Source organism: Cebidichthys violaceus, unplaced genomic scaffold (genome assembly GCF_023349555.1).
Source record: "Cebidichthys violaceus isolate CVI_PGR_0920_01 unplaced genomic scaffold, fCebVio1.0.p SCAF_20, whole genome shotgun sequence".
NCBI lineage: Eukaryota > Metazoa > Chordata > Actinopteri > Perciformes > Stichaeidae > Cebidichthys > Cebidichthys violaceus.
This window is the reverse complement of record NW_027176373.1, coordinates 2,480,941-2,501,400: the sequence shown is the minus strand read 5'-3', so window position 1 is coordinate 2,501,400 and position 20,460 is coordinate 2,480,941. Positions and strand designations below refer to the sequence as shown.

Sequence of the window (20,460 nt, the reverse complement as noted above, 5' to 3'; positions counted from 1 at the left end):
ACTCTGCGTTGTGGGTGCAGCAACCCTGGTTCGAATCCGGGTCACGGCAGCAGTAATGAGTTGTGCATGTTTTAAGCTGTTGTTGTCATGTACTCTAGCATGTGTTTCATTTCACGCAGTTTGAAACTTGACAACTTAAGCCAATTTTTCTGCGTGAAGCCCAATGTTTTTCCGACTACACCAGTAATTGTACAGGAGTTGTCCACACGGGTCGACAAATAAAAAAAAAACACCCGTTTGCATGAACTGCTGTCGGAACATTGCATTTCCCACAATGCATCACATGTAGGGCTAGTGGCGCAATGGAGAACGCGTCTGACTACGGATCAGAAGATTCTAGGTTCGACTCCTGGCTAGCTCGTACGATTCTTTAACTTGTAGTCACTTGCTCCTCATTAAACAAGTTCTTGCCCTACAAACTGCGTAACTAAGTCAATTTACATCTGGATAGAGACAAATGATGGCTACAAAGGCTTTCAGATTGCGGATAAGGCGTGGGACAGTAGGCCGGTAGATTTCTGTTAATGGCTATCTCGTACAAGTCTTTAACTTGTAAATCACTTACTACTCGTTTCACAAGTTCCTGCTCTACAAACTGTGTATAAAAAGCGTCTGACTACTACTCTGTAGGGCCGAGCAATGGGTAACCTATCTGCCTAGAGATCAGAACATTCTAGGTGGAACTTTTGGCTAGCTTGTACAATTCTTCTGAATCACTTGGCGCTTGTTTCTAAAGGTCCTGCTCTACTCTCTGTTGAGTCAAGTACAGTTGATATCTAGAGCTCCAAATATGCAAGACAGAGGCACTCTGTCAACCAAGTGGCCGTGATCGTATAGTGGTTAGTACTCTGCGTTGTGGGCGCAGCAACCCCGGTTCGAATCTGGGTCACGGCAGCAGTAATGAGTTGTGCATGTTTTAAGCTGTTGTTGTCATGTACTCTAGCATGTGTTTCATTTCACGCAGTTTGAAACTTGACAACTTAAGTCAATTTTTCTGCGTGAAGCCCAATGTTTTTCCGACTACACCAGTAATTGTACAGGAGTTGTCCACACGGGTCGACAAATTAAAAAAACACCCGTTTGCATGAACTGCTGTCGGAACATTGCATTTCCCACAATGCATCACATGTAGGGCTAGTGGCGCAATGGAGAATGCGTCTGACTAAGAATCAGAAGATTCTAGGTTCGACTCCTGGCTAGCTCGTACGATTCTTTAACTTGTAGTCACTTGCTCCTCGTTAAACAAGTTCTTGCCCTACAAACTGCGTAACTAAGTCAATTTACATCTGGATAGAGACAAATGATGGCTACAAAGGCTTTCAGATTGCGGATAAGGCGTGGGACAGTAGGCCGGTAGATTTCTGTTATGTACACTGGCTGTCTCGTACAAGTCTTTAACTTGTAAATCACTTACTACTCGTTTCACAAGTTCCTGCTCTACAAACTGTGTATAAAAAGCGTCTGACTACTACTCTGTAGGGCCGAGCAATGGGTAACCTATCTGCCTAGAGATCAGAACATTCTAGGTGGAACTTTTGGCTAGCTTGTACAATTCTTCTGAATCACTTGGCGCTTGTTTCTAAAGGTCCTGCTCTACTCTCTGTTGAGTCAAGTACAGTTGATATCTAGAGCTCCAAATATGCAAGACAGAGGCACTCTGTCAACCAAGTGGCCGTGATTGTATAGTGGTTAGTACTCTGCGTTGTGGGCGCAGCAACCCAGGTTCGAATCCGGGTCACGGCAGCAGTAATGAGTTGTGCATGTTTTAAGCTGTTGTTGTCATGTACTCTAGCATGTGTTTCATTTCACGCAGTTTGAAACTTGACAACTTAAGCCAATTTTTCTGCGTGAAGCCCAATGTTTTTCCGACTACACCAGTAGTTGTACAGGAGTTGTCCACACGGGTCGACAAATAAAAAAAAAACACCCGTTTGCATGAACTGCTGTCGGAACATTGCATTTCCCACAATGCATCACATGTAGGGCTAGTGGCGCAATGGAGAACGCGTCTGACTACGGATCAGAAGATTCTAGGTTCGACTCCTGGCTAGCTCGTACGATTCTTTAACTTGTAGTCACTTGCTCCTCGTTAAACAAGTTCTTGCCCTACAAACTGCGTAACTAAGTCAATTTACATCTGGATAGAGACAAATGATGGCTACAAAGGCTTTCAGATTGCGGATACGGCGTTGGACAGTAGGCCGGTAGATTTCTGTTATGTACACTGGCTATCTCGTACAAGTCTTTAACTTGTAAATCACTTACTACTCGTTTCACAAGTTCCTGCTCTACAAACTGTGTATAAAAAGCGTCTGACTACTACTCTGTAGGGCCGAGCAATGGGTAACCTATCTGCCTAGAGATCAGAACATTCTAGGTGGAACTTTTGGCTAGCTTGTACAATTCTTCTGAATCACTTGGCGCTTGTTTCTAAAGGTCCTGCTCTACTCTCTGTTGAGTCAAGTACAGTTGATATCTAGAGCTCCAAATATGCAAGACAGAGGCACTCTGTCAACCAAGTGGCCGTGATCGTATAGTGGTTAGTACTCTGCGTTGTGGGCGCAGCAAACCCGGTTCGAATCCGGGTCACGGCAGCAGTAATGAGTTGTGCATGTTTTAAGCTGTTGTTGTCATGTACTCTAGCATGTGTTTCATTTCACGCAGATTGAAACTTGACAACTTAAGCCAATTTTTCTGCGTGAAGCCCAATGTTTTTCCGACTACACCAGTAATTGTACAGGAGTTGTCCACACGGGTCGACAAATTAAAAAAACACCCGTTTGCATGAACTGCTGTCGGAACATTGCATTTCCCACAATGCATCACATGTAGGGCTAGTGGCGCAATGGAGAACGCGTCTGACTACGGATCAGAAGATTCTAGGTTCGACTCCTGGCTAGCTCGTACGATTCTTTAACTTGTAGTCACTTGCTCCTCGTTAAACAAGTTCTTGCCCTACAAACTGCGTAACTAAGTCAATTTACATCTGGATAGAGACAAATGATGGCTACAAAGGCTTTCAGATTGCGGATAAGGCTTGGGACAGTAGGCCGGTAGATTTCTGTTAATGGCTATCTCGTACAAGTCTTTAACTTGTAAATCACTTACTACTCGTTTCACAAGTTCCTGCTCTACAAACTGTGTATAAAAAGCGTCTGACTACTACTCTGTAGGGCCGAGCAATGGGTAACCTATCTGCCTAGAGATCAGAACATTCTAGGTGGAACTTTTGGCTAGCTTGTACAATTCTTCTGAATCACTTGGCGCTTGTTTCTAAAGGTCCTGCTCTACTCTCTGTTGAGTCAAGTACAGTTGATATCTAGAGCTCCAAATATGCAAGACAGAGGCACTCTGTCAACCAAGTGGCCGTGATCGTATAGTGGTTAGTACTCTGCGTTGTGGGCGCAGCAACCCCGGTTCAAATCCGGGTCACGGCAGCAGTAATGAGTTTTGCATGTTTTAAGCTGTTGTTGTCATGTACTCTAGCATGTGTTTCATTTCACGCAGTTTGAAACTTGACAACTTAAGTCAATTTTTCTGCGTGAAGCCCAATGTTTTTCCGACTACACCAGTAATTGTACAGGAGTTGTCCACACGGGTCGACAAATAAAAAAAAAACACCCGTTTGCATGAACTGCTGTCGGAACATTGCATTTCCCACAATGCATCACATGTAGGGCTAGTGGCGCAATGGAGAAAGCGTCTGACTACGGATCAGAAGGTTCTAGGTTTGACTCCTGGCTAGCTCGTACGATTCTTTAACTTGTAGTCACTTGCTCCTCGTTAAACAAGTTCTTGCCCTACAAACTGTGTAACTAAGTCAATTTACATCTGGATAGAGACAAATGATGGCTACAAAGGCTTTCAGATTGCGGATAAGGCGTGGGACAGTAGTCCGGTAGATTTCTGTTATGTACACTGGCTGTCTCGTACAAGTCTTTAACTTGTAAATCACTTACTACTCGTTTCACAAGTTCCTGCTCTACAAACTGTGTATAAAAAGCGTCTGACTACTACTCTGTAGGGCCGAGCAATGGGTAACCTATCTGCCTAGAGATCAGAACATTCTAGGTGGAACTTTTGGCTAGCTTGTACAATTCTTCTGAATCACTTGGCGCTTGTTTCTAAAGGTCCTGCTCTACTCTCTGTTGAGTCAAGTACAGTTGATATCTAGAGCTCCAAATATGCAAGACAGAGGCACTCTGTCAACCAAGTGGCCGTGATCGTATAGTGGTTAGTACTCTGCGTTGTGGGCGCAGCAACCCCGGTTCAAATCCGGGTCACGGCAGCAGTAATGAGTTTTGCATGTTTTAAGCTGATGTTGTCATGTACTCTAGCATGTGTTTCATTTCACGCAGTTTGAAACTTGACAACTTAAGCCAATTTTTCTGCGTGAAGCCCAATGTTTTTCCGACTACACCAGTAATTGTACAGGAGTTGTCCACACGGGTCGACAAATAAAAAAAAACACCCGTTTGCATGAACTGCTGTCGGAACATTGCATTTCCCACAATGCATCACATGTAGGGCTAGTGGCGCTCCAGGTAGCGCGTGAGTCAAGCTAATTCTTGGTTGCGAAAGCCAATCGCCGTGCAGTCTGCAACCAAGAATCAACCAAGAATTGTCCGCTGTGGCCAATCGGTGCTCGTATCGCAACCAAGAATCAACCAAGAATTGACCAATGGCGTCTTCGCGCTCACGAACACTCACGATGAATGACGAGAACGGCCGAAGACGATTGTTTTCGTCTCTCCGATGTTTGGAAAGTTCAACTCCGAGTCCGAGTTCACGAATACTTACGGTGGATGAAGATAACGGCTGTCGGATTCTGTTCATCTTATTGTCAACATTTCAAAAGTAAGTCAATCCTTTATAACTATTGTCAATACAAATTATTTGAGATATATTGATATTTGAATGAACGGTAATTTTTACTGACGAGGAAACGCGTCCTAACGTATAACGTCAACTGTCCCATCACTGTATTACATTTATAGATAGCGATTTTATCACTTATGTTACTTAGCTAGGTCTAACGTTACTGATATTACGTTCCTGTCAAGTCACTTTAACGTTAACCAACAAAGTTAACAAAGTAACCCGCTTTTTGATGACCGTAGCGAACTAACGTTAAGTGGGACTGTCCGCCATTACACCGTTATTTTACTTTTCTCTTTATGTATTTATTCATTTACAATAAATTAATGTTAGCTACATACAGCATAACACGACTTAAATTAAAATGAAATAGTGTACTAGTCTGTGAGTCGTAACCTTTACAATAACGTAATAACGTAACAACGTTATTGGACACTTGTTTGTAACTTACCGTTCATTGCATTACTAAACATTACTTACTTGAAAAATCGTCTTTGTCTAGAATTTGTATTTTACAGTGATCTTTATTCTTGCGCAGATTTAATATTTAATTACCTTTATTATACTGTAGGTATAGTTTGCAATACCTACAGTGCACACAGTAATGTATATTTAATAATAGTTTAATAATAGGATGTCACCCGGGTCATTCTGCTGCCAAATTATTACTTTGAATACATTTTGCTGCTAATACTTTTGTAATTCTACATAAGAAAGATTCTTATTGTAGGGGAGCATTTTTCAAAGTGTGGTATTGTTGGAAAACTATACACAGACAGGGGGCATAATATAAATTGAACATTACAAGGTGATCCTGACTGAATATAACTGATAGTAGTATAATATACACAGCTTCCTTAAGTAATGTGTTACCAAATGTTTTGTTCATTTCATCTTTCACAGCTGTGTTATTTACATTCGTATCTCTGTTTTCTTTATATATAATTTTTTTAATCTAGATGGAACCTCGCTTCAGGAGACGTGCAGACGGTAGTGTGAACCTCACAGACACAGTTGAGGCAATAAAGGTGAAGGAGAGCAACAGAGGAAAGCCCTGGATGCGACCCATGTCCACAGATGCAGTACTAGACAAAGCTAAGACATCTTTAATTCAGCACCATGGCGATCCAGAAAACAGGAAACACCTTCTGGGTTTCTTTGACATCCAGTTCGGTGTGTTTCGTGGGCAGACTTTCAAGTGGGTGGCTGAAAATGCCCTTGGATATGCTGCTTACTTGGTGGCAGCAATGAAGAGGGACCCCACAGGCGGCAGCAAGGACTACCAGGAACATGCACACAACAAGGGGTGTTTCAAGGAATATATTGAGCTCTTTCCTTCTGGCAGAATTGCCATTGCCATGAAGGAAGAGCAATATGCTGTAAAAAATCCCCAGCCGTCTACTACAACCACTGCCACTTCCCAGCGGACTGCCCCAACACAGCACTCTGCCCCAACACAGCACTCTGCCCCAACACAGCACTCTGCCCCAACACAGCACACTGCCCCAACACAAGACTCTGCCCTTACACAGCAGACTTTCACCTCCTCTATCCGCTCCCTCTTAGGCAGGAATGTGCCTACTCAGAAAAGCCTGACTAATGCGGTAAAAAAACTGATGTCCCCCATCAAAGTCAAACCTTGTAAGCAAACATTTGTATATCACAGTTTTTTATGTTTAGAATTTATTGCTGTTCAATACTCATGATGTTTTGTTTGTTTGCTTCTATAGCTTTGACCCAGGCACACACCCGCCCGACAGCCACCCTCACCCACACGACTGTGTCCATTGAGGCAGCCACGGAGCCTCCACCCAGCCTTGCCCCCTCCTCTGTGTCCACTGAGCTGGATGATAGCACAATGCTGGCAGAGGCAATTAAGTTTGAGGAGGCACATGTTGCACGTAAGTTTATTCTTATTTAAAACGTGCAACTCAATATTAAAGTGAATAAGCATTTTTTTATTTATTTATATGTTTATTTCTTTGTTTTTGTTATTTACAGCACAACGAGTCTGTCTTCCAGCAGGCTGGATACACAACTTGCCAGAAGTGGACCAGAGGTGGATATCAAAGGCCCTGTTCAGGTGGACAGCACAGGGGCATCCTGAGCTGGACTTTAGCAGGGTGGACAGACTTTGGTGGTATCCTCCACAAGTGCCACTGAAGACAAATTCTCCTCAACAGGAAAATTACTTTGGCCATCCCCTGCTGCTCTGGATGCCACGAAAGCTGTGGCAAGTCAAGCTAACCTGTCCACATCCAGAGTGTCAAAACGAACTTCTCACCTCAGCTGGCCTGCATCAAAAGATTAGGCAGGTGGTGGCCGTGGGGAAGATGTATTATGTTGGATCTGAGTACCTGGCCTGTCGGATTTGCAAACGGAAGGTCATCAGCTGGAGCCATGGCCTCGTCTCCCAGCTCGACATTGGCCACAGGGTGCAATTCCCTTGCATCCTCACATCAAAACTAGCATGCGACATGGAGGTTGTCAATTTGATGCGTCAGCGAGGCCTGGGAAACAGCAGCAGCCAGATCCAGCGGAAGCTGCAGGAGCGTCATGCTGAGGTCTGGTTGCAGAAGACAGTCCAGTACTTGACAGATTGTAAGGGGATTGCTAGTGCAGTCAAATCGGGCCTGATTCTGCCTGTGACCTTTGAACATGTACCTGTTATGCCTACAGTCCCCAAGCATCGGTGGCTGATGCAGGTTTATGCCCAGGATGTCCTGCAAAGGCTGGGTGAAATCAAGGCCACCATCACATCACAGTATGGTAAGATATTAAAGATGGATTCTACTAAAAAGGTGGCCCGAAAGCTTGCAGGACATAGCTTTGGCACCGCCACCTGGGCAGCCAATGTTGGAAATGAGCATGGACAGGTGATTATGTCCGTGCTCACAGCCAGCGAAGGTTTTGGGCTTGGGCCAATGATTGAAGGTCTCATCAAGAGGTACAGAGTGGCTGGGGTGGCTCCTCCTGAGGTGCTATATGTTGACAGGGACTGCTGTGGGAACACTCTGCTGAGAAGGATGTTTGAAGAGTGGGATCAAATGATCATCCGATTGGACATTTGGCATTTCATGCGAAGATTTGCTGTGGGTTGCACCACTGACTCCCACCAGTTGTATGGTACGTTCATGAGTCGCCTCAGCCATTGCATCTTTATGTGGGACCAAGATGACCTGAAGGCACTGAAGGAGGCGAAGCTTGCAGAGCTAGAAGCTAAGCGGATTCAACCATCTGAGGCTGACGTGCTGCGCTTCATCAGCCGAAGCGAGCTAGCTCTGCATTGCAGAAGAACTACACGCGGGACCAGGGAGACCCAGGATCTGATTAAGAGCCATATCCAGGCCTTTGATGGAGATGCTGGTTGTGACTCTCTGGGAGTCCCACTCATCAACTCTGCCCGGATGAGCGAAATCCAGAAGTCCCAGTGGAAGCATGTGGGCTGCATCCAGGATCCTCCAGGAGTGCAGCTCTACACACAGACGGGAACCGTAGTGAAGGGAGGGCGCCGTCTGCCAACCTTCCGCTGTGCTAGAGGTTCCACGTCCCTCGAGTCATTTCACCTGCACCTGAACCGATTCATCCCGGGTAAATATTTGGATTATTTTTCTCATCCCATGATTAGTTTTAATTATTTATTAATGTATTAATCATTAAGATATGTAATTAATTCTAATAACAGCTGTTCACTGTTTTTCTAGGAAATGTTTGTATGGTCTCAGCCTTTATTTTTTATTTTTTGTACATTTCTGAATTTACTCTACAGGTACCCTGGCAAGTGACACCTTCTTCCAGGCATATCTTTTAGATGGCCTTTCACGGTGGAATGAAGACCGGGCTGTGGCAGCAACAACTAATGAGCAGCAACCACATTCATACAACCATCTTCTCCGCCATGCTGCAAACGCTCTCGCTGAGGAGGTTCTGGGCGAGAAGATTGTCCCTTATGTCGGGCCAACAAAATACACAGGTAGATAACTATTATATTTGTTGTTGTTCTTTGAAAATTTAAGTCAAATCTACAAATACCAGTTTAATATTGAATTGTTTGTCAATGCTTTTATATTTTACAGACGAGCTGATAGGAGTGGAGTACCTTTACCAGCAAACTGGTAAAGTTCTCCAGGACTACAAGTTGGCCATTGAGGAGTCGGAGACCACTGCTGTGTCTATAGAGGTGGATGAAGTTCGACCTGAACATGAGGAGTTTCAGGACATCACTGTCCCCACCTTTGAGACAGAGAGAACACCTGCTGCCTCCTCGACCAGGTCTGTCCCTGCGCCTCCATCCAGCGTAGCGTCTCCTCCAACCAGCTCCATACTTTCATCAGTGTCTGTGGTCCCTCCGCCTCCATCCAGCATAACATCTCCTCCAACCAGCTCCATACTTTCTTCAGTGTCTGTGGTCCCTCCGCCTCCATCCAGCATAACATCTCCTCCAACCAGCTCCATACTTTCTTCAGTGTCTGTGGTCCCTCCGCCTCCATCCAGCATAACATCTCCTCCAACCAGCTCCACTTCACATGATGTAGGGATCTACCTTTTATTGTACATTTACATGTTTGGAAAGAAAATGAGGGTTGGCTGTGCTCTTATAGGATTAAACGTATTCATTGCTGCTATCAGAAGTTCTAAAATATTTTTTCTTTTTAGGATTGTGTTGGACCCGACAACATTGAAGGTTATGGAGCTGTGCAAAACTTGGCCGATTTTTTGTTTGGCCTTAGAGAACACCGTCTGGCCTTGATTGGTGAAGAGTGCGCCCAGATCATCACCCTGTGGCAGGCGTTGGGAGAGTATGATAAGAGGAAGACCACTTACGCACCACGTCACAAAACCAGCCTGAAACAGGGACGCTTCAGGGCAACTAAAAAGATTGTGGCACCAGGTGTGGAGAGCACCAAAAGGTTTGTTAGATAAAGCAAACATAGGCTCTTTGTTGTCTAAAAAAATACATAAATAACTGAAAGTGAAGTAAATATTGTATCCAGCTTAATTAGTTTAGTCAAGTTTATTGAAGGATCCCCATTAGCTGACGCCTTGACACATACAATAGTAATCTAAACAGTAACAGAGAGGTATTCATTCATTCATTCATCAAAAAAGTTGTATTATATTTACAACATGTCTTCTCTTGCTGTTTGCAGGTGTTTCATTGGGGCTCACAGTCCCGCACAGTGGCCCAACTGCAACAGAGTGGTGGAGGCCATCTTCACGAGACTCTGTGATCTTTATAAAAATGCTGTGAGTTGTGACGGAGTGAGGGTGTCACGCTTCAGAATGGTGATACGTGTGTACAGGCACATTAGAGAGTGCATAGTCACTAACGCGAAGGTGATGACTGAGACCACCATCCAGCTCCCAGAAGTGAATGTTGCAACAGTCACACAATGGTGAGAATATGAGCATGCTTCATATTCTTATATTTTATGCAGAGCATGTTTTCTGCATTGCTTCCATTAGTCAGTTTGCTTACAATCTGTTTATTAATATTGGTTGTTTTATGTTTTCCCAGGTTCAGCAGGCGTGGCAGGGCACTTGAAAAAAACATTTTGCAGCAGGGTGTCCCAGCTCCAGAGGCACCGTTTGCAGGACCAGAGAAGCTCCCTGCAGCTCTGCAGAAAGGGCCATCTCTGCATTCTGGCAGTTTGGCTGAGCCCCACCTGTTCCTTCTGCCACCAAACACTGCAGGAGAAGCGATGCTAAAGAAGAGGCCGCCCGTCTCCTTGCCCTTCTTTTTCCCAGCTATGGGGCTTCCTGTACTGCCTGGACCCTCACAGGTGATGGCCGCACCTGGAACCTCACAGGTGATGGCCACACCTGGAACCTCACAGATGATGTTTTTTAACTCCCCTAACCCCAGTTTACTTTCTGTGCCACCTTCGACTCACACGGTTCCTTACAGTACTCAACAATACAGGAAAAGAAAAGAGGAGATGGAACAAAGTGGAACCGTCAAAAGAAAATACGTGAAAAAGACAGACGTGATCATTTGCAAAAAATGCTGCAAAGACAGAAAGCCACCATCGCACTTTCAGTACTTTGGCAACTGGTACTGTCAAGAGTCTGACACTCAGTCATTTGAAGAATGGAGGGCTATGCTGAAGAAGCAGGGTTACGGGAAAAAAAAGCCAGGAGATGAAAACCCTCCATCTTAATATGTTTGGAACTGTGTGTGTGTGTGTGTGTGTGTGTGTGTGTGTGTGTTTTTACAAGTAAGTTGTTATTTATGACAATTTGATTCTGTCTCAAATCTACAATTGAACATAACGCTGCAGTCTCAGTTTTTGAAACACAAGTCAGGTAGAAGTGTATTCGATGAGTCAGGATTTTTAAATTGCTAGAATTCTTTGCACAGTTTGGATTTAAAACGGTCACTGTTGTAAGGCCAGGGGCCCGTGTGTGAAAAATATAGTTGTACACAGAATATTTTTATTATTTTTTACTGTATTTCCTATTATTTAAATCGTTTCTGTTGTTATTATTGTTGTTGTTGTTATCATGTTGTTGTTTCAACTATGTATAAATAGACAACAGGTTCAGACATTTCTGTGTTTCTGATTTCTTCACTTTATTTATGTTGCATTTTACTTTTCATTACATTACATTTTTACTTTTAGTTTATTTATACCTTAAGTCCTTTATGTTACACTTTATTAGTCATGTTTGTTGTTATTGTTGTTTTTCTATAATAAAAATGCAAAACTGACTTTTCTCTGTTGATAACTTTATTTTATTTTGAGTTATTTCAACAACTTCACTCAAAAAAATTACAACTTTTAATATCTACCCAAGAGAGGATTATCTGAACTCCAAACTATGTTGATAAATAATAATAATCCTCCTATTTGTCACATTCATTGTTTGCTTCATCATCACATAAGGTTTTTGGTCTGCAGGCTTCTTAATTAAACAGTGGTGGACAGTAACTAATTAAATTTACTCAAGTACTCTACTTAAGTACAATTTTGAAATACTTGTTCTTTACTTGTGTATTTACATTTCATTTCACTTTATACTTCTAGTCCACTGCACCTTAAAGGCAAATATTGTACTTTTTACTCCACTACATTTGATATCTTTAGTTACTTGAAGATTCAGATTAATAAAAGAAAATGTAATCACCTTTCCACCAATGCATTAACATAGGCCTGCTATGTTTATTTTAGATGCTGACGTACATATTTCTAGATGATCACGACGAGTCAAAACAGGCCCGAGCGGGACTCGAAACCGCGCAATTAGGGCGCATTTCAGGCTAATCGTGGTCTGTTACATAGACCAATGCGCTACATCTTTGGCGCAATGGAGAACGAGTCTGACTACGGATCAGAAGATTCTAGGTTCGACTCCTGGCTAGCTCGTACGATTCTTTAACTTGTAGTCACTTGCTCCTCGTTAAACAAGTTCTTGCCCTACAAACTGCGTAACTAAGTCAATTTACATCTGGATAGAGACAAATGATGGCTACAAAGGCTTTCAGATTGCGGATAAGGCATGGGACAGTAGGCCGGTAGATTTCTGTTAATGGCTATCTCGTACAAGTCTTTAACTTGTAAATCACTTACTACTCGTTTCACAAGTTCCTGCTCTACAAACTGTGTATAAAAAGCGTCTGACTACTACTCTGTAGGGCCGAGCAATGGGTAACCTATCTGCCTAGAGATCAGAACATTCTAGGTGGAACTTTTGGCTAGCTTGTACAATTCTTCTGAATCACTTGGCGCTTGTTTCTAAAGGTCCTGCTCTACTCTCTGTTGAGTCAAGTACAGTTGATATCTAGAGCTCCAAATATGCAAGACAGAGGCACTCTGTCAACCAAGTGGCCGTGATCGTATAGTGGTTAGTACTCTGCGTTGTGGGCGCAGCAACCCTGGTTTGAATCCGGGTCACGGCAGCAGTAATGAGTTTTGCATGTTTTAAGCTGTTGTTGTCATGTACTCTAGCATGTGTTTCATTTCACGCAGTTTGAAACTTGACAACTTAAGCCAATTTTTCTGCGTGAAGCCCAATGTTTTTCCGACTACACCAGTAATTGTAAGGAGTTACAAGGAGTTGTCCACACGGGTCGACAAATTAAAAAAACACCCGTTTGCATGAACTGCTGTCGGAACATTGCATTTCCCACAATGCATCACATGTAGGGCTAGTGGGGCAATGGAGAACGAGTCTTACTACGGATCAGAAGGTTCTAGGTTCGACTCCTGGCTAGCTCGTACGATTCTTTAACTTGTAGTCACTTGCTCCTCGTTTTACAAGTTCTTGCCCTACAAACTGCGTAACAAAGTCAATTTACATCTGGATAGAGACAAATGATGGCTACAAAGGATTGCGGATAAGGCGTGGGACAGTAGGGCATTAGATTTATGTTATGTTCACTGGCTATCTCGTACAAGTCTTTAACTTGTAAATCACTTACTCCTCGTTTCAGAGGCACTCTGTCCACCTAGTGGCCGTGATCATATAGTGGTTAGTACTCTGCATTCGAATCCGGGTCATGGCAGCAGTAATAAGTTTTGCATGTTTAAAGAACCTTATACACCCATAGGTCCCCCATTTGGACGCAGAGTACATCAAAACGTAGAGAGTTTTGTGTTAAAAGTAACTGGCAGAGAACCCACGAAGAACGAATATAATGATGTTATAGTTCTGCAGAAACCTCAGCTTCCTGGGAACAACATGAACTAGGTCACTTCTACATGAGACAAACACATCTCCCATCAGCCAAGCAAACAAATAACAAAATATCATAAATCATACTCGATATGACCGGGACAGACCGGATAAAACAGCTGCTACACTCCGTTAGCAACGTGCTACCTACGAACATGCATGTCCGCCTGACGGAGATTACGGACATAGTTTCCATTTCTCTCCCCGGTAAACCATCGCAGAGATATTCAGCTTCGAACACAAAAAGTCACACAGCTTTCATCGAATATTGTACTTACTTTTGGTCGAATCTCAGCGAAAAAATGGAATATCTCCGTACTTCCACTGCATGTATGTCCAGCTGCTGGTGCTCCGTGTGAATCTGTTCGATTCGTGTCTCTCCGACACTCCTCGGATTCTTGGGAGGGTTGGAAGCTCAGCAAATCAGATTTCAGAGATGGGACGTTTTTGAGCTTTATTGGCCAATAGTGCTGTCAATCATCTAGCTTTCAATTCCAGGCAATTCTATTGGCTCCTACGGTTCGAAGGATGTCTCAATGGTGAAAATCGGAGAAGGGGGGGCTGAGATACAGCCCTGAACAGAGAGAATGGCTGAGTCTGAAGCAGTATTTGACCTTAAACTAAACAACTAAAAAGGGCTTAGAAAGAGCTTAAAACACTCAAAAAAGGTCCAATCTTCTGTCTATTGATTCATTGAACATCAGGAGTGATACATAGAAGTGATATAGAGTGTTTTTGAATTTAAAAAATACTTTTTTATTCAAATATTGGAATATTTGATCAGTTTTCTAATTTTATATGCTCTATATTTTATAAATGTTTCACTGTATCTATGTATAGCTCTGTATATAGAGCCTATATCAGTTGTTCTAAGAGCTCAGCATATTTAAAGTCTTGGATACCCATACTTTCCAAAAAACAATACCCTAAAAGTCCTGTTTTTCCAGATCGAGCTTTTGAGTTTTCCAAGTTGTGCTGTGTTCCATCCTTATCTTATGTGAACCTTTAACATGTATTCTGATAGTTCCATCATTTTTCTCATCTCAAAAATATATAAAAAACATTTTTTTATTTTTTTATTTTTTTTTATACACTTAATTAGGTATTTCTTATCTTTATTCTAGCTCAGGCCTGCAAATAGGCCTCGGGTTGTCATGTACTTTAGCATGTGTTTAATTTCACGCAGTTTGAAACTTGACAGCTTAAGCCAAACAAGTTCTTGCCCTACAAACTTCGTAACTAAGTCAATTTACATCTGTTGGAGGAGTGCTTTTTGAAACAATAGCTAATGATTATTTTCATTATGGATTAATCTGCTGATGTTTTTCTCCATTAATCAACTATTTGTTTGGTTTGTAAAAAAAACAAAGTGAAAATAGTAAGAAATGGTATCACAACTACCCAGTGCTCAAAGTGACACCTTTACAATTAGTTTTTTTTTCACAGTCCAAACACTCCAAACCTCAACATTATTACTAATACTTTTCAAGTATTATAAAAGGAAAGGAAGCAAATCTTTACATTTGTGAAGCTTTAACCACAAAATGTTTCAACATGTAAAACAATTATCAAAATGGTTGCCAATAAATGGATTAATCAAGTAATCGGTTCAACTGTGCAACTAAAACTGTCAGATAAATGTAGTGAAGTAAAAAAGTCCAATAAATCCCTTTGAGGACTAGGAGATTAGAAGTAGAAAGTGGCGTGATAATAAATACTCATGTAAAGTATAAGAACCTGAAATTGTACAATACTTGAGTAAATGTACTTTGTGTCGATGAAAAGTGAATTAGTTATATACATGTACAAAATGAGTACTTGTGACTTTAAGAATTCTACATCATTGCCAGCCACCAATGAGGGAAGTCACTCGGTTGCTTAGCAACAGAGCCCAAACATAGCCACCATTTACAGCTGCATGTGCTCATTTAAAGGATGTTAGTTAGCGTTAGCTAATTATTGATATTGGTTTCTGGCTAATTGTTCCTTCCCCACGATGGCTGAAATAAGGATGTGTGAGCCATTTGAGCTCTTTAATCTCCTCAACCAGTGCAGCTCAGAGTCAAGGCTGGCAGAGATCAACTACCTCTGTTTGATCGGTGGGGAATGGAATGTAACGCTAGCTCAGTTTGTAATGCTGGAGTCTGTGTGAACACTTGATATGAGTTGAATTTTGCTTGACTGCGTGTTGTGTTGTGTTCTTGTATGTCTCCATTCTAGATGCTCGAGAAACCCATGACTACAGAATGAGTCACATCATAACAGCTAAAAATGGCAAAATGGTATGGATGTCATTGTATCTACATTTTTGTGATTCATGCCTGTCTGTCCAAACAGTCTGGTTCTGATTGGTACAAATTATCGTAATTGGGCAGAAGGTTAGTTGCTGTAAATTGTTTAAATTTAAAGCACCTCTCATGGCCTTTAACTGCCCAGACTAAATAGTGCACAGAAAAAACAATTTTAAAAAGGAGCAAGGGGAGCTAGAATGAATATAGTTTGTCTTGTAAAGAATAGGATGTGTTCCTCAATACTGTAAAGTTGTTTAACACAACAGTACAGTAGACAACAAAAAACTAAATATCTAGCAATTGTGACATGGAATTTATTATCAGGTTTTTTAGCCACAGAAAGTAAGAAAACACATTTTGATCAAACTACTATGATTCTTGCCAAAAAAAGCATGAATAAAATATATATTTTATAAAAGGATCCAAGAGAAGTAGAGATTGTTGTTACCATATGTAATGGGGTTCTAAACAAACAAACTAGAATACAAGCCTTGCAATACAGCTTCATTTCTTCTCATTTTGTTGCGTCATTTATATCAAAACTTTCTGTGTGCCTCTTTCCAGGATTCAAAGAGTACATTTCTTCTGCCAGAGGCTGTGGAGGTTGACAGTATGCAGTACGTGGTGGTATATGACAGCAACACAAGCTTTTTACATGAACAAGGTAACTGGACATCTTTAAAGGAGCATTGGGGCATCTGTATTTTCCACGACCCCTCTAAACTAGTAGTACTAAGCTAGTAGTTCTCTTCAGGCAGTGCTTCCAGTGTGCATTTCAGCCTCTAATGTGTAAATTGATGTTCATCCGTTTGCTTCTGACTGTGATTCCAGACAGAGCGGTTAAATGTGCCCAGGAACTGGCCAAAGCTAGCCTCTGTCCGGTCCACATAGTGAAAGGAGGCTTTCAGAGGTTCTCGGCTCTGTACCCTTTTTTATGCACTGAGAAAATCATCTACACCGTCATGGTAAGACAAAACGCACCTGATACACCTGGGGGCTTTGTACACACATGTTCAAGTCCGTGGGGGTTCATCTCAATCAAGTCAGAACAAAGTTGAATCTGGACTTGACAGAAATCAGTGTTTGATCTTTAGTCCAGTGATTTGGGTTAAACTTTTGTCCGGATGTTCACAATCAAAAATACAATCCTTAATCTGTGCACAGGACCTACCTGTCCAGTAATTCCAGTGAGTACTTTTTACATTGTGTTGTTGGTTTTGTGTCCACCATTCATACCATAATAAATCTAGAAAGACACTTCTTGGCTCACTATATGGTGAACTACATAGAGAATAGTAAACATTTCTGACACAGCCTCACACTGTTACATATTCTAAGTTTGAGCTTAGATGTCATGTGTGGTATATTTAACATACAGATCATTTTTTTCTTTATTGTCTTTGATTATACGGAGGCTATTTTTACCCCACAGGGAAGAATGTACGAAAAGGGGAGTCCTGGTGGATGAGTGGTTAAGATGCATACCATACAATAATCGCATCCCCTTCTATAAAAGAATAAATATCAATACCATCTAAAACTGCAGCCAAATTACCATAAGTGACCAACCAGCACAACAACATTGTCAACCTCACAAAGGCAGAGTCTTTTGTTAAGTTATTTTAAGGGCCCCATAAGGTTGTTGTCTATGAACATTATTCTTTTTATTTGTTTATTTTTACCATAATTTATTCATTTGCCTCACATTTCTTCCCTTTTGCCATTATGTGAGTATTCCAGCTTATGCTATTTTGTTATTTTACACTGTTATTGACCTTAATTTATGATTTTGTATATTTTCTTGTCTTTTTAGCCAGTGCATGTGTGAGTCAGTTACAGTACATGTTTGCATTAATTTGGATTTTCACTGTCATGTCTTATAAATATTTAAGTGGGCAGTGCTCTAAAGCCATGTGACACATGTGACATGAACTCTTGAGGAGTTTTTAAATCTGAACACCGGTCTTCATTACACTTTATACACAGATGAAGACTTCCATTCATTTATAAAAGATTTTTAACTCAAAATCAGAGGGCCTCAGATATGTTACTGACTGCTAATTCATACCAAGGACTTCCTTCAAAAGGACAGTAACTGTTTTACTGTCCAGTAATTTGTACTTGACTACTTGCCTTAAAGAGCACCTGCTTTTTACTTCAACATCACTAACACAGAGTTTCTTGCAGCACTCCCTGTTTTTTCTTCACTAATTAAGTATTGTTGGAATTGAACTTTAGTGGTGAAAATTCTCTACTACAAATTTTCAATTAATAAAATTACCAAAGACACAAAGTGATTTTGGAAACTTTGCCTGGTTAGGAATCCAGCCTCGCTTACATACATACCAAACAATATGAAATATTTTTTTTAATTAAGTTTTATATTTAATTTAATATATTTAATATTTTATAATATTTCTGGACTTTCTCAGGAGCTGGAAAACCTGAAGCCCTATCCAGTGGAGATCATAGCGCTGCTGTACATGGGTGATGAGAAACAAGGCATGGACTCCAGCATCCTCAAAGACCTGAAAGTCAGAGCTGTCGTCGGCATCTCGGAGAGTAACACTCTGGAGTAAGACAGGATCAGATGTTTGGAATATCATGAGAGAAAACTCTGAGAGTCATGGCTGTTAAATTTGTTCTGAATTTCTTTTTGGTCCAGATCCATAAATGTGAACCAGACCGCTACTAACATCCCTGTGGCTGACTCAGTGGTGTCTGATTTATATTCAAGTCTTAAAAGGATTTGCAGTCTTATTGGTAAGTTGTGATTTACTTAATTAAATCCTTTATTCTACAATCGGTGAACATACACAGGTATTATATGCAGATATTTGTACCAGCAGGTGATTGATTTGCAATACAAGTTTCAGGGATTTAGGGAAATCAACTTATTTTAGATTTAGAATGACATTCTGTTTCTCACAGACCCAGGGAATAGAAAACAACAGAATAACAGAACAGAACAGCATAACAACTAAAATGTATGGGTGCATATAAACACACAGGTTCTCAGTAGGTTCAATCTGAATTTAAAGAACTTAGAATAAAATGCATTGTACCACCACAATTTAAACATTTTGTGGAGTTTTATGAACAAAACTTCATCAGAGCAGGGAAATAACTTTAAATTATCTATTTGCTAGATGTGCCATGAATGTAGTTGATGTTGTTACTGTAGTTGTTACTGTACATGGATTGGCTTGATACTGCAGAGGTTTTATGTTTACATAAATAGCCATCTATCCTCTTGTTTTCAGGTTCACACATCAACATGGGCTCTTGTGTCCTGATAGTTTCCAGGAACGGCAGAAGCCGCTGCAGTGCTGTCGCCATTGCCTTTCTCATGCACCACCTCAAATACACACTGGAGGCAAGTGGGGTTCATTCAGTTTGGTATTAGTGTGTGCAGACTGCAGTAGGTGCTGTGCAAATTGTAGTCCTGTAGTCCTCCGCTAAGAGTGTCTTCAAATGTGTTTAAGTGCTTCTGTTCCAAATCAAAATAAGAGGCAGAACAATTTTGAAAGACATGCAACCAGTCAGCATCTTGTTTGTTTACAGCATGAACAGATACGTAAAAAAGAGAATTTGTGTTTAATCCATGCAAAAAACTAAATGAAAGCAACGAGTTGTGGTTTTACTGCTGGCTCCTGTTTAACATACAGATGTGAGAGCAGTATCAATCTTCTCAAAAGGACAAAGTCTTTGAACACACAGGCATGAGATATTGATCATGGAAAGAGTGCATATGCATATGAAATATAACATCATATTTTCAGTATATAATGCTGTTGGTGTTACTTTTTTTCAGGAGGCCTGGAAGCACGTGCTCAAATGTAAACCCAACATGAGACCAAACACAGGGTTTCTACAGCAGCTGTCTGACTGGGAGCTTCACATCGTGGGAACGAAAGTGACTGACATCTCTGGTCCTCATTTTTAACAATGATGATGTCATGTTATTTTGTAGGTGAAATTAAGGGGAAAGAGGTTGTGTATTTGGTCCAGATAATCCGTGAATAAACCCTTATGATGGAAGGTAATATCAGCTCAAAATAAAAGACAGAAGATTGGGCAGTGACACCTAGTGGGTTTTTTGTACTTAAAACTGTTGTGAACGTCTTCTCTTGTCTTGTATTCATAAACAAAGTTATTTATGGATAAATGTTATTTAGTGCCATTTAAATGTCACTAGCTGCAATTCAGCCCTTACATGGCTCTGTTAGAGGTGCTTACAATATTGGGTATAGGTTCCCCCCTCTAGAGTTACGCAACATCAGCTCTAAAAATACAGCGCACATGCCAATTAGAGAGAAATATATTGCGCTGAAACTTTCCTTGCAAGGGACAGTGAACCGACTACACAACCCATGTCACTGACATGGCTTTGTTTCCATAATGGAGTGCTACAGTCAGGGTCATAATTTTGGAGTTATATGACAAAACCCTGCAAATAAAACTATAAGAGATAATATTTCTACACTCAGGGTAAAATGTTTTGAAATCACACAAGCGGGTGTTTAAAGGTCTTGGTGGTGATTGGCTGAAACGAGGAACCAAACTCTTAGAGCTCACCAACGTGCCATCTGATTGGATCAACCAGTTGCAAATA

At 41.3% G+C, this 20,460-nt stretch overlaps 1 protein-coding gene and 4 non-coding genes across 5 annotated transcripts; all 5 read left to right on the top strand.

Annotated features, from left to right (window-relative positions):
- Positions 1 to 288: 288 nt before the first annotated feature.
- Positions 289 to 361, top strand: trnar-acg (transfer RNA arginine (anticodon ACG)). The gene has a single exon. It is a non-coding gene; the product is annotated as a tRNA-Arg (tRNA).
- A 770-nt stretch (positions 362 to 1,131) lies between these two features.
- Positions 1,132 to 1,204, top strand: trnal-aag (transfer RNA leucine (anticodon AAG)). The gene has a single exon. It is a non-coding gene; the product is annotated as a tRNA-Leu (tRNA).
- A 778-nt stretch (positions 1,205 to 1,982) lies between these two features.
- Positions 1,983 to 2,055, top strand: trnar-acg (transfer RNA arginine (anticodon ACG)). Its single transcript has one exon. It is a non-coding gene; the product is annotated as a tRNA-Arg (tRNA).
- Positions 2,056 to 2,831: 776 nt separating this feature from the next.
- On the top strand, positions 2,832 to 2,904 carry trnar-acg (transfer RNA arginine (anticodon ACG)). Its single transcript has one exon. It is a non-coding gene; the product is annotated as a tRNA-Arg (tRNA).
- Positions 2,905 to 15,467: 12,563 nt separating this feature from the next.
- On the top strand, positions 15,468 to 19,891 carry styxl1 (serine/threonine/tyrosine interacting-like 1). Its single transcript, XM_068716551.1, has 8 exons — positions 15,468 to 15,653; positions 15,775 to 15,836; positions 16,410 to 16,509; positions 16,677 to 16,810; positions 18,278 to 18,420; positions 18,511 to 18,608; positions 19,109 to 19,221; positions 19,660 to 19,891. The coding sequence occupies exons 1-8, from the start codon at positions 15,551 to 15,553 to the stop codon at positions 19,789 to 19,791; spliced, it is 885 nt and encodes a 294-aa protein (XP_068572652.1). The 5' UTR covers positions 15,468 to 15,550; the 3' UTR covers positions 19,792 to 19,891.
- The last annotated feature ends 569 nt before the right edge of the window (positions 19,892 to 20,460 follow it).